The sequence below is a fragment of the Xiphias gladius genome, chromosome 8, assembly GCF_016859285.1.
Source record: "Xiphias gladius isolate SHS-SW01 ecotype Sanya breed wild chromosome 8, ASM1685928v1, whole genome shotgun sequence".
NCBI lineage: Eukaryota > Metazoa > Chordata > Actinopteri > Istiophoriformes > Xiphiidae > Xiphias > Xiphias gladius.
Window position 1 is genome coordinate 24,605,374 of NC_053407.1, and position 13,016 is coordinate 24,618,389.

Genomic DNA, 13,016 nt, shown 5'->3' on the forward strand with positions numbered 1-13,016 from the left:
AAAAAAAGTATGATATATTCTTTGTTATTGTGGCTATATTATACACATTTTCTGATTAATATAATTTGGTTTTATTTGGGCATTAAGTGCGCTTTTAAAACTCTAGACAATGCACAAATGATTAACCCAGAATGCATTAAAACCCAAAACTCACCAAATCGTTCTTCTGCCTTACACCCCTGCTTAAATCCACTTAAAATATTGGACTATTTTTCATATTAAATGGCTAGGTAGATCTGCTGCTACATAGAAAGGGAGAATTGTTTATCAGCACAGTTGTTGACTCATTCACTCACCTTCATATAAACACACCCACACACACTATGACCCAACAGTATATAAAAACATGTGCAAACTTGTTCCGAACGCAACTCGTTCCAACAATTAACCCTATGAAACACAAGCCATGCTACAGACAAATGGTCCATTTACAAATATTCCATCGCAATGCCTCAGATCCTTATAGGCACTTACTTCATGATAAAAAGTAAGGAAATGAAACTGAAATACAGGGTATCAATAACGTGTTGCAAGGCTTAGGCAGGCGTCTGTGACTTGTATTAAGAGATAACACGAGGAAAGTATGTGAAACAAAGCAGTTAACACCTGAGCAAGTTGAGCCCTTAACAAGAACTAGAGAAGGTGATGGTGAAATTCTCCTATACTATATTGCTCGTACAGCTGTTTGGACAGAAATACTTTTTTTTTTTTCTTTCGCATTTTGATAAAAGTGACTTTGATAAAATCCTACAATGCTGAATTTTAAAAATACCTGGAATGGTTTATTTCTTGGGATTTTTTACACATTGGAAGTAACATGAAGTCAGTCCCTGGAGAGGCCAAAGTGCATGACGTTGGAGAGGAGGGGAAAATTTCAAAATAAAACCCGTTTCATGGCTTTCATGTGTTAGACTATGGAACAATCAAACTATAGATCCACTATGAATTTGAAACCTATATTCCTATTTTAATGTTACATACACCTTAAATTATGTAAAATAAACAATACACCGTGATATTGCCAATGTGATGTGTATTTCAGAAAAAAAGGTACAGTAGGTCTTTAAAAAACAAAAAAAAACAAAAATATGACTTTGAATCCATCAAGGGGAAAGACTGGCTTTGTATGTCTTCCAGTATCTACTGCTTCATTTATCTGCCACTCGTAAGCCAAATGTGACCAACACAAAATGGCCTGGATCTTCCTTTCTCTCTCTTCTGTGTGTTTTAGGCATCTTGAACCGGGCAGCGGTTTGGTGTCCTTACAGACAGTCGTACATGCGCAGGGTGCGCTCCAGTTGCTGAACAACACGTTGGTAAAAGGCTATCTGCTCCCTGAGGTAGGCCTGCATCATGTCTTTGAAGTCCACCTCCCGCTGCTGATGGAAGTGGCTCATCTCTGCCTGGAGGGCAAACCCAACCGTCCGGCAGCGTTTCCTAATCCCGTCCGCCTCGTCCTGGTCCATCTTCCCTTCGTCACTCATCCGCTGGCTCTCTTTCACCTTGGCAAAGGCACCTGGGTTAAGAGAGAAAGTAGCAACATTTTAAAAACTGCAACAGTCTTATCACAAACCAGCAATGTCATTTAATGGTAAATTGTGTTGCACAAACTTAAACTGGTTAGAAGCCAAACTGTACACTAGTTAAAGGGCCAGTTCACCCAAATGACAAAAAAACAAAAACAAAAACAAAAAAAAATTATAGTGGCTGGATACCACTAGTGGTAAATAAGAAATTATGTTTTTTTTGGTCATTTGGGTGAACAAACTCTTTAATGTCACTGTCAACGCAACATTCACTATTTTTAAGACAACTCAGAGTGCATCCCGATAAGATGTTAGTGATGATTAATTGATATATAGAGTCACAGAAAAGTTGTAAAACTTGCTTGTGAAAAACCCTAAAACAAAAACTGTGATAAAAGTTAAATATAGTCTTTAAAAACAGTCTACGGTTTTTATTGCTCTTTGGGTGGGTCTGTATCGCTGTATGATACGCTTTATGAAAAAAAAAAAAAAAAACTGCGTCAATAATGTTATGCCATGGTTTCTCGGTGGAGCTCTGCATTTAACACCGACGTCGGAACTTTTCCTCCAGAAATTAACTGCTGTAAAATTGCACACTTTATAGGCAGAGCAGCAAACACGCCGCACAATTACTTTTTGTTTCACTGCATACCAAACGTCTAGTTTCAGTGAGATCAGGGCAAGTTGTAACCACATTCACCCAGACTGCCTTGACGTAACTTTCCAACGGCAGAACATGGCAGCCTAATGGTATGTCGCCACGCCGCTTTTCCCATCAGATTAGTCAATCTGTCTCAATCTCGCACAGCCTGAGCTCCGGGGAAGGAAGCACACAGATCTCAGTCAGGCACTGCGCAGATAATCGAGCTAGCAAGGCTAGTTTGGACAAGCTGGCTAGTCTGACGTTAATACACCTGTATTTACCGCAGCGTACAGGTCTTATCCGTTAACTGTTTCTGTGAGTTCATGCCGCCCTGGATTTTGTATGGAATTCCTGGCAGAAGTCTGGGAAAGCATGAACAGCAACTCCAATCTGTTCCAGGGAGGAGGCGTGTGGACTCCGGTCTGTGGCGCTGACCTACATTCATGTATTCTGTTTTCCACGTGAGAGGAGAATGTGCATCACCAGATAGCATGTCTGTGGGACATAAAGGGAAAGTGGTCATGGTTGCCTGCATGTGTATGGAGAGGGGAATGGGGGGTGGGGGTTCTGTCCGTCCAACATTTTTTGGATCAGCTATTGCAAAATCTCATCACAAAGAAAGCTTGAAGCACTCTTCTTTGCAGCTAAATGTGACACAAAAATTGTACTATTAAAGCCACAAAATACAAGTTCCAACAAGAAAAACTGAGGGAATAAAAAGCAAGGCTGTTAAGGTTTCCTTCTATTCAGTAAACCAGTTCCTTTCTTAACATTTTTGGTTCAGCTAATGCACAATATCATCACAAAGAAAGTTTGAAGTGTTCTTCCTTGTGGCTAAATCTGCTTTCTAACGTGACACAAAAATACAAAAGACAAACGCTGACAGAATAAAAAACCAAAGCTGTGTAGGTGTCCTACTATTCAACAAAGCAATCCCTCTTAACCACTACAGGCTGTCTGTTCTCTTTTCGTCAAGTTACCAAATGCTCTATGATACATGGCCAGTGGTCTGGAAAGTCACCAGATTTGTTTATCTTGCCCAAGCAGACCGGCTACCGCATGTTTTATGGCTCACATGTGAGAGCTCCGTGGGTCTGTGCTGGATAGATATTAGTACTCTACAGGGGATTAAGAACGGGTAGGAGGTGATAGTTGGAGGAGAGGAGAGGGGAGGAGAGTAGGTAAGAGTTGGATGAGAGGTGTCAATCAAGCTTTTGCTAAAACCGCCACTTGCCCATTCTGAAACAATGAGCTTCCTATATAGCTACTGTAGCTGGCGGTAGTGACAGCGTTTGCCATAGGTTTGATGGTGCTGAGTGAAACTCCTCCAAAAAGGATTGAACTGCCTCCTGTGTACACAGTCCACTGTTGCAACAGTCCCACTTTCAGTTTATGAGTTCGTAACATTTCCCGTCAGCCTGCAATCGGATACAAAATTAAATGTAATACTTTTTGATGACTTCTTTTTGAGGAATCGTGCTTCTTATTTACTTTTCAAGACGTGCACAAACCCTGCCCTAGTTTATTGAGTCATACAGTATGAGTGATTAAGAGACAGAAAGAAAAAGAAAGAGGACGGTCAAGATTACCTATGACCACAACCTTCTGGGCGAACGAACTCTGCTAACCTTCTAAATTCCCCATTCCCAAAGACCTCCCTAGGCCTGAGGTCACTGCAGGACGACTTCAGGATGTGCCCCACTTCTTCTCTGACACTACATCTATCTTCTGGCCGACCGGAAGTGAAACGGAGGTCCCTCTTGTACTTGTTTACAGCATGTGTTGCTTAACGTGCTTGCATTTACTCTATTTGTGTCAATGACATTTCCCAATTCCCAATGGCCGAGTTCCTTTCAAGCCAAGCCAGTGGTTTTATTTTATTTTATTTTTCTTTTAAGTAGTCCACAGACTGCAGATTCTTTTCAGATCCAAACGCTGTTTGCAGTTTTTAGGGCAAGTGTGTTTGATTTTAACTCATTCTCATCTGGGACCACGGTTTCCAGTCACAGTTTATTTAATCACTCTTCTTGTTTAACCCTAAAGAGGAGATGGGCCTATCTTTAAACTGGAGGTGAGCCTCTTTAGTTGAGGCTAGTTTGCATACATCCGTTGACCCCTACAATGTGTAGGAAATCAGTCAACATAACAGGCTTATAGGTGGACTGCTTACTGTTTGTAATGGGTGTAGTTCGGGTAGCCATATGTAAGATGACTTAATTCGTCAGGGTAGCTAGTAAGATGAAATAAATCATCAAAATGTCAACTTGGCTCTTACAGTATTATAGCCCATGGTTGTGTTGTGCTGTGAACAGTTTATTTTTCTTATAAAGTAATTAGCCTTTTTAGCTTCTTGTGGCAATAATGATTATATTTCCAGAACAAAGACACTGGGTGACTGTTACCTTGGTTAAACTAAAACGATCCCGTCATCACAAACTAAGATATGATCCTTCAAAAATTCTCCCTTTGGAGGTTGAGTTGAATAAAATCTCCGGTTCTGAAAAACATTGCTTATTGCTTCACAATTCTCAAGGTGATTGAGTTTTTGTGGCTGTGAGGAGTGAAACTGTAGCGGGCTAATACGTGAAAGCATAGCCACTAGTATGTAATGACTTCACTGCTGCAGTGCAAACCGCAAAACACCCCAATTTTTCCTTCAAGACTTGGAATTGGGCTAAATTTCTCTCTTACAAAGTAGAAGGGAAAAGTATTTAGCAGGTTATAGCATTGCATTTTCAATTCCAAGATGTGCTACAGTTTGGTCAACCAACTTACTGAAACAGCCACTACTCACAGCATTACAATACCACAATACAGTCTAAGTTAAAATACTGTAAGCCTTAGTCTGAAAACCTTAAACTGCTTTAATGTTCAAATGCTGACAAGAAAACTTGGTGTAATATTCCTTTTAGAATTTGTGTAAGGACTTCAATCACAGGAAGCAATTACGTGACTGAGTAAGATTGGTGGATGTTACTCACGTCAGACAGACTAGTAAACAGAAACATTTTCCAACTGAGGACAAATGGGACTTGTCACCACAAAACACTGACCATTAGAGTGTGTGTGTATGCGTGTATGTGTGAGTGTATGTGTGAGTGTGTGTTTGTTTGTGTGTGTGTGTGTGTGTGTGGGGGGGGTGACGTCTGGTCCGCGTCAAGCACCGAAGTGAACTGATTGGATAGTTGCTCTTTGTTGATCTCTCAAAAATGTGAATGAAGCAGCAAAAAGTGCTCTTAAAGAAATAAGTGGGGTTTTCTTCGCTGAGGTCTTCAGGCCCAGTCGCACCCAGACAAATGGAAAATGGCGCGCAAAAATTAATCCACACATCTTAGCAGTAGTGACTAGTTTTTGGTGCACATGCTAGCAAGTCAGGAACATGCTAGCACTAGTGTATTTTCTCCTTACTGTGCCATTTACAGCCCCTGACATTTTATTCTCAGGACTGTACATCAGTTCATTCAGTAAAGAGTTAATGAAGAGCGGAGAAGCTCTCCAAATTGGCTAGCTTGCCAACTATCAGTCAACTAGCATTAATTGTCAGTTTGTGAGCTTGTTAGCTCCCCTCGCTAATGGGGCGATAAGATCACATTTCAATTAACAGTCGAATTTGTACCATTAACTCCTGTCTGATAACTGTCATCTGCAAATCATGCGTTTATGAGTTTAAGCTTTGGCAAAGATTGGTTAAGTAAAAGTGAATGGAGCAACACAGCTGATAAGCTACGGTGGCTTCCTCCATTTTGGACTTTTCTGTTCCCCTCCGAGGACAGCACTGTCAAGTTCAACTTTTGTGAACTTAAGACATTTCGAACTTCATATTTACTCCTCCCCTGCCAGTGAATCCACCAATTCACTAATGATGAGAAATGAATTTATTTCGCCGCTGAATTTTGACATTTTAAATGCCGGTGAGATTGTGCCTTTAGTCTACAATGAAAAGACAGCTCTAGGTAAATACTGATGTTTAAGCTTAATGGAGGCGTGGAGTGGAACGGAGAAAAGGAGAGGAAAGGAATAGTGTGCAGGAGAGCTGAAAACAGATAGGAGAGGGAAGCTTTGGAGAGAAGAGCCGAGAGGAGAAGAGAAAGCAAGAAAAACTTGAGACACAGTTTCAAAAATGTATGACAGGGTCAAAAGTACTTTGCAATATCTGCCAATGTTTAAAGTGGGCCTGAAAAGCCTCGAGGATAAACAAACATGAAAAAAAACCCACTACTGAGTAAGCTAACAGTATTAGTGTTTACAGCAGCCAGTCAGGTACACAAATAGAAACAGAGCTGCAGTTTATGTCCTGAGTTGTGCTCACAACCAATTTTACCTCACTCAAATATCCTTCGTCCACTTAACCTGGAGGCTAATTTTTACTTTTTTTTTTTTTTTTTTTTCGTCGTTACTTCAGGGATGAGGAATGTTCAAAACAGAACCGCCCTCTCTAGCGTGCATGGGGAATTAGTTACCAGAAATGTTTAATCTGTGATCAGGCAACTTCCTCTGCACGCTCCGTCCTCCTTTGTGCTCATCCACTCCTTTTTTTGACGGCGACTGCATCTGTTACACTCTCAGAAATAAGACATGAAGCTTCTGATAGCGCCAAAGCTCGAACTGAAGCTCTTAATTTAAGCCATGCAAAGGCACGTGACACAGATGTTTTTTATGTGCATACACAACCTAGTCAAAAACTATTATATAGTTCAGACTTACACAGATGGTGTTATAAATCCACTCTCGTGCCAGACATGCTGTCATCATGATGTATTTGTTTATTAGCCAGGATATGTGAAGTCTGATCTTGAACGATTGTATAATTCATTACCATTCCTAATAGCCCTGTGTTTATTTCATAATGTTCCTCTGCAAGGAATTTTATTTAATGTCTTTTCAGCTCTGGTTTCCTACATTTGTACAAAAAAAAAAAAAAAAAAAAAGGGTGCTGACCCAGTTAGATCAAAAGTTGGACTGGATATGGATAAAAAAAATATTTGGGATTTCCAGCTGTTATTTGGAACAAGATGACCAGCTTTCTTATAAGTTTTGAGTTAGCTTTTCAAACTCAGCCATGCTCACAAAGTTCAGACACTAAAAAAAAAAAAAAATCAGTTATGTCATTACAAAAAAAGTAAAACCAATCACAATAATTCATTTGAATGCCTTATTATTATGATTTTAAGCTTTGTGAGATAAGAGTTTGGATGTCATGAAATCCCTCCAGGTCAAGGCTTTCTGTTCTGTCCCAGACTGCGACTTTAAAGTAATTTATAACAGTGTCAGCTCTTTTGATATGGAACAGACATATTATTTCCTCAGTGTGCGTTTGTCCTGTAGCGTTTGTCTGATGGGAAGTGTTGCAATGGCTTGAGAGAGAGTGCAAGATGTTCCTGTGATGAAAGATGGTTAGCTGATCAGAATTTTAGTCGGCCTTGACACAATAATTTCCTATCCAACCTCAACTGACACATCCTACCCAATAAAATACAAGGGGATAACAAGGATTTTCTATTATCCTAACTTTTATGAATACTTAGTAATGCTCACACAACAGGAAGGTGACACAAGAGAATGCGCTGCTAACAATGCTCTCCTCTGAGGGATGGCATCGCCATGCCAACCACAACTGCGGCATCATGCTGCTGTTACCAAGATGGCAGCTACTACTGGTGGACACCCACAGGCTTCCTGACAGTTAAAGCTTCATTTCTGTCTGGGAAAGGCACAGAGACACAGACGATGAAGTTTCAGTTTCGGGCTACTTCGGCTGTGGAGGTAGAAATTTTATCATCTCAATGGTCAGAGCCAAAACAATAATTTACCTGTGAGCTAACTTGTGAACCTGATGTCAAAGAATGAACTGATCACAACATGAACAAATACACGTGACGATTACTCCTATTTTCCATTCACTCATTCATGATAATGCAAGCACTTGCAGAGTCAAGAAAACAAGCCATCCATCCATCCATTTTCTAGCCAGCTCACCCAGGACAGGTGGCCAGTCTATCTCTGGACAAGCACATACAGACAGACAGACAAACACATTCACACATACAAGCAATTCGAGGTTTCCAATCAACCGAGCCTGCACGTCTTTGGACTGTGAAAAGAAACCAGAGCACAGTGGAGGAAACTGGCCTGGTCGGCTCCAGCTGTGGGGTGAAAGTGCAAAACCATCTAGCAGCTGTGCCATACTTTCATACTGGCTTTCGGGAAAAAAAATAGCACTAAATTTATGCAGCATTAATTGAATTTGGGGGGCATTTGGAAGCAGCAGGGCAAGCTGACAACACATCTCGAATCATATTACATTAAAAAGTCATTATGATTGCTACAAGTGACCCTTTTCACATTACACCTACTCATTTAATCCACTGTAAATGTAGCATACTTCTTAGATTGTGGCTTTACAAAAAAGGGGGGCTGCGTTGGTGTCGCTAAAGGTATTGTGTGAGATAATGAAATACAATCCAGGAAGTCTAGTTTGAGCTACAGCTCCATGAGTTTAAAGGCTTATCAGACCCCAAAACACAGAACTTTGGTTTGTAACACTATGAGGCGGGATTTTGCAAATCTAAAGTCCTTTTATACCCTGTTTCGATAACTGCACGGTAAAGGAATGTGCCTTTACTCACACTTGATTGGCTATAACACAGTGCTTGCCAGAAGACATCACATTGGGCTGAGGCCAGGTTCACCTTGGCTAGGCTAATTTAGAGTTGGCCAAGGGACACTAGTTGAAACTTGGTTATTTGGCTAACACTGGTACCTTAAAAATGTTGCTGATCACTGTGCCAATGCAGTAGTCTCACTGAAATGAAGGAGGAGGATGGATTTTTTTTTTTCTGTTTGGACAAGGCCTTTATATCTACAGACTAGTACGATCCACTTGGCTTAAACTTGAGAAATCAGCTAGGCCGGAGCACTACCCTTGATACTCAGCTACAGAATCTTTGTGAACCCCATTGCTCAGCCTTGTTGACATAATGTCAGAGAGGTGTTCAACTCTACTGTAACTGGGGTCATAGTTAGTGGTGGGGTTGTATTAAACTGCATTGTGCATCGAAAAGTGAAAGGTCCCTCTAATTTTACTTTTCCACTTCCAGTTACAACACTAAAAGTGGGACAGAATATTAAAACAAATTATGTGGAGTAGCTATAGCACCGATTTTTATAATATTTGCTAAGTTCCTCTCTTAGTTTATTTCTTTTTCAGTCTAATGGCACAAAATATGTGTTTTTTTGTTTTGTTTTGTTTTTTAGGAAGAGGGAGGCAGCGGTGGTAAAAACTGAGTTCTTGGAGACATCTGTAGTCTCCTTCAGTGTGAAACAGCAGTGCACTGGGCCAACATAGACAGGAATGCAGAAGCATGTGGATACACAGAGTGTGTGTGTGTGGTGTGTGTGTGTGTGTGTGTGTGTGTGTGTGTGTGTGTGTGTGTGTGTGTGTGTGTGTGAAGATGAGGGCCGAGCCTTTGTCAAGATTTATGAGTTAGCAAACAGGGGAGAGAGAATGTTTGCTCTCCAAAGTCACCAGCATCAGCACGGGGGACGGTAGCCAAGAAAATAACATGCAATCAACATTTAAAAAGGTGCCATAACCGGGCCACTGCACACTCCTGAAACCCAGAGCATGCTTCCATTCGCCTGATTTCACAGACTGCAGTTTGTGTACCTGCCGACAATGTGGTATTTTCTTGTGTGTTGTAATCATTGTATGGAATGTTAATTCATGACATGTTTGCCAAATCACAGAAACACGCCATGTGCTCCTGGTACAAACTGTTCAGACAAAACACAAAGAGACATCCGTGTGCATGCCGGCAAAATCTTGAAACTTTAAGTTAGACGACTCTGTTATTGGTGCAGGCAAAAGGGGGCATTTGGCACACACATTTCCTCAGAACTGGCAACAAATATATCTTTACCTTCCAAACTAGTAGAGCCTGCATGTGGTTTTGTAATGTGTTGCCATATAGAGGACAACTAACCTCCTGTCCAGATTAAAAGTCTGGCTGGCATCCTGGAGGCGTCCTAAGGGAGCTAGCTTATTCTTCAAATTGAATAATGCTCTGCTCTGGTGTGGATCATGGTGTGGGATGGTTTTATCCCACTGTCAGCAACAGCCGAAGGGGCGTGAAGACAAGCACTGCACGTTCTATACCAATAAAATGAGTCAGGACAAAAGAGAACAGCTAATGTCTGGTGCATTTTCTTTAGGAAAAGAAAAACACCACAGATTGCCACAGAACATTTGTCAAAAATTCTGCTTTGGTTTTATGTGATTTATAACCTTGTACTTCATAATTGTTGAAACTAGAATTATTCTAGTGTGGTCTTTTCTAGCTAACCCCAACTTCAAGTTCAATTTAATACAGAAATTCACCATTGTTTTAGTTTGTCCACAAGCATTTAACACTCATTGTTGCCTTGCTTTCCTCAACATGTCATTCTGGGGACACAGGTGATGCAGATCCAGGCCACATGCAGAGCCAACACCTCAGATTTCATCTCACAAAAGCGATCAGATCAGACTGACACCCACACCAGGGGGCGGGTTGGTTTCACTGTATTGTGCTCCCTTTTTTTGTTTATTCAAAGCTTCAAGATGTGGTTTTGTCTCAGATTAGTGCCTCAGTTGTTGCCAGGTTCAAAATCCACAGAACATGATACCTGCTTTACTCTCATGTATACCGGCTACGGTTGCTGCCAATGTATCCTTACTTTCAGAGAAAACCGATTAATATTAAGTCCAGATTGATACCGGACCAGCATAGCTCAGTTTACAATAAGTATAGTGATTCAAAATAAGAACTGCTGTTTCAACAGGGGACAGAGCAGTACATTTCAGAGACCAGGATTATCAACAAACAAGTAATTGTAACAGGCAGTGCAGTTGTAGCCAGCAGTGCTCACATCTGCCTTTCCCACAAAAGCCTCACATGGCCTTTATTCCATCACAATACAATGTAATTAACCCTTCAGATCAAGACTTTCAATTGTATTCGAACGAGATCAAGGTCTAACTATGGGATTAGCTTTGGCAGAAGTTCAAAGTGCTGCAGTGCACTGTTAGGCGTCCAAGCTTCTGGACCAGACTGGATTTACTTCCTCTATTGTTGAAACCAGGGCAGCAGCCCAGACAGACAATTCTGATATGGATGTCTTTAGGGGGAAACAGGAGGGAAAAAGATGAAAAGAAGCAGACAGTCGTGAAGGGTGTAACGAAGCAGAGGTGAAACTTTTGTGACAGATTGATTTGCAGACGGAGAAACAGCAGAGACAAAAAAAAGAATAGAAAAAAGAAAAAAAGCCAAAAGAGGAACGAAAAAAAAAATGGGAGAAAAAGATGTATGGAGCACACCCTGACAATTTTCTGACATTACCCAAAGCTTTCTCCTCCCTGCACCCATTTTATCAAGGCCACATGCAGTCGCTGCCCACCACCACCTCTCAAAGACAGTTAACATTCCTGCAGATCACATGCCCTCCAGGACCACAGTTAAAAACAGCTTCTATAGACCTCAGTAAAAGGGGAAAGCCAGGCAGGAAAAAAGCAATGAGGAGATGAAGAGGAGGAGGAACACGCCGGAAAAGGTTGACCTCAGTTCTGTGTGTTCTGAGTGTTGCCACAGCTGTATCTGGTTCAGCAGAACACAAGTCACAACAAGGGGAGTCATCTGGACCGGCAGGGAAGACTCAGCAGAGGGAAAAGGTCTCTGCCTGAAAAAAAAACACTGCTGTAGAACCTCCTCATGTACAGTAAAAAATATAAAGAGTTAAACCCGCTTTAAAATATCAAATTGTCATTCTTACACTTCATGTTTGCATGATTTAAATAGAAAAGATATAATATGTTAATTACTGAGCTTTGGAGATGCTGGTAGACAGATTTTGTTACCTTTGGACAGAGCCAGGCTAGCTGTTTCCCCCCTGCTTCCAGTCATTATGCTAAGCTAGGCTAACCGACGCCGAGCTCCAGGTTCATATTTACTGTACAGACAGGAAAGTGCCGTCAATCTTCTCATCTATCTCTCACCACGAAAGTGAACATAACATATTTCCCCAAAATGTTGAACTATTCCTTTAACAAAATAAACAAAACTTCTCAGATGTTAAATGTTGTCTACACAAAAACAGCCCTACAAAAAAACTTTGTAGGGCTGTCCCAAATAAAATAGTCTAAACTTGCAAAATATTATTTATATAAGGAACAACCTAATTGACGAAGATGTAAGCAAGGCTACAAATCTGACCAGGAATATGATGCCAACTGTCAGTAATACAATTCTCGATCCTCATTACTAAAGACACATTTCACTCAGAACAAAAAAAAAAAGGAAAAAAAGAAAAACAAAAGGAAAAAAAGGAAAAAGGAAAACAAAAGGATGGCCCCTGATGCCAACTTTTAGTCAAAACAAAGTATTTGATGCATAGCCCTGCTCTTGGCAAATGCATAAAAAGCCTAGAATAGAAACAATAAACACTCATTCTGTAATCTGTTTTATTAGCATTATTTTGGCTTGTTGTTTATAAAAATGCCAAACATGATTTAAACAACACGTTGAAATACCTACGTATGCGTTCCCTTTTTTTCCTTTCCTCCTAGTTTCGATGATGTTCCCTTACCGTGAGGCTATGTAACTTTTGATAAAAAGTGGCCATTGTGGCCAAAAGTAAAACTCACTTTATAAAAAGGTAAATGCTAACACATACTGTACATAGTGTAAACTTAGCCCAGGTAGATAGGAGTCGTAAAGCCAGAAAACTGACTCAGTAATACCAGTTTTTAACAAAGCAGTTCCTAGTTTGTGCTTCCTAACACTAGAGAACATGAGCCAACATAAGCTCGGCTG

At 40.7% G+C, this 13,016-nt stretch overlaps 1 protein-coding gene across 2 annotated transcripts in view; it reads right to left on the reverse strand.

Annotated features, from left to right (window-relative positions):
- snx33 (sorting nexin 33) overlaps positions 1 to 13,016 on the reverse strand; it is a 19,363-nt gene continuing 6,347 nt past the window's right edge. For both annotated transcript variants that reach the window (XM_040132393.1, XM_040132394.1), the window contains exon 3: positions 1 to 1,516. In XM_040132393.1, coding sequence (XP_039988327.1) covers positions 1,263 to 1,516 — 254 coding nt within the window. In that variant the 3' untranslated portion in view covers positions 1 to 1,262. The remainder of the gene's footprint in view (positions 1,517 to 13,016) is intronic.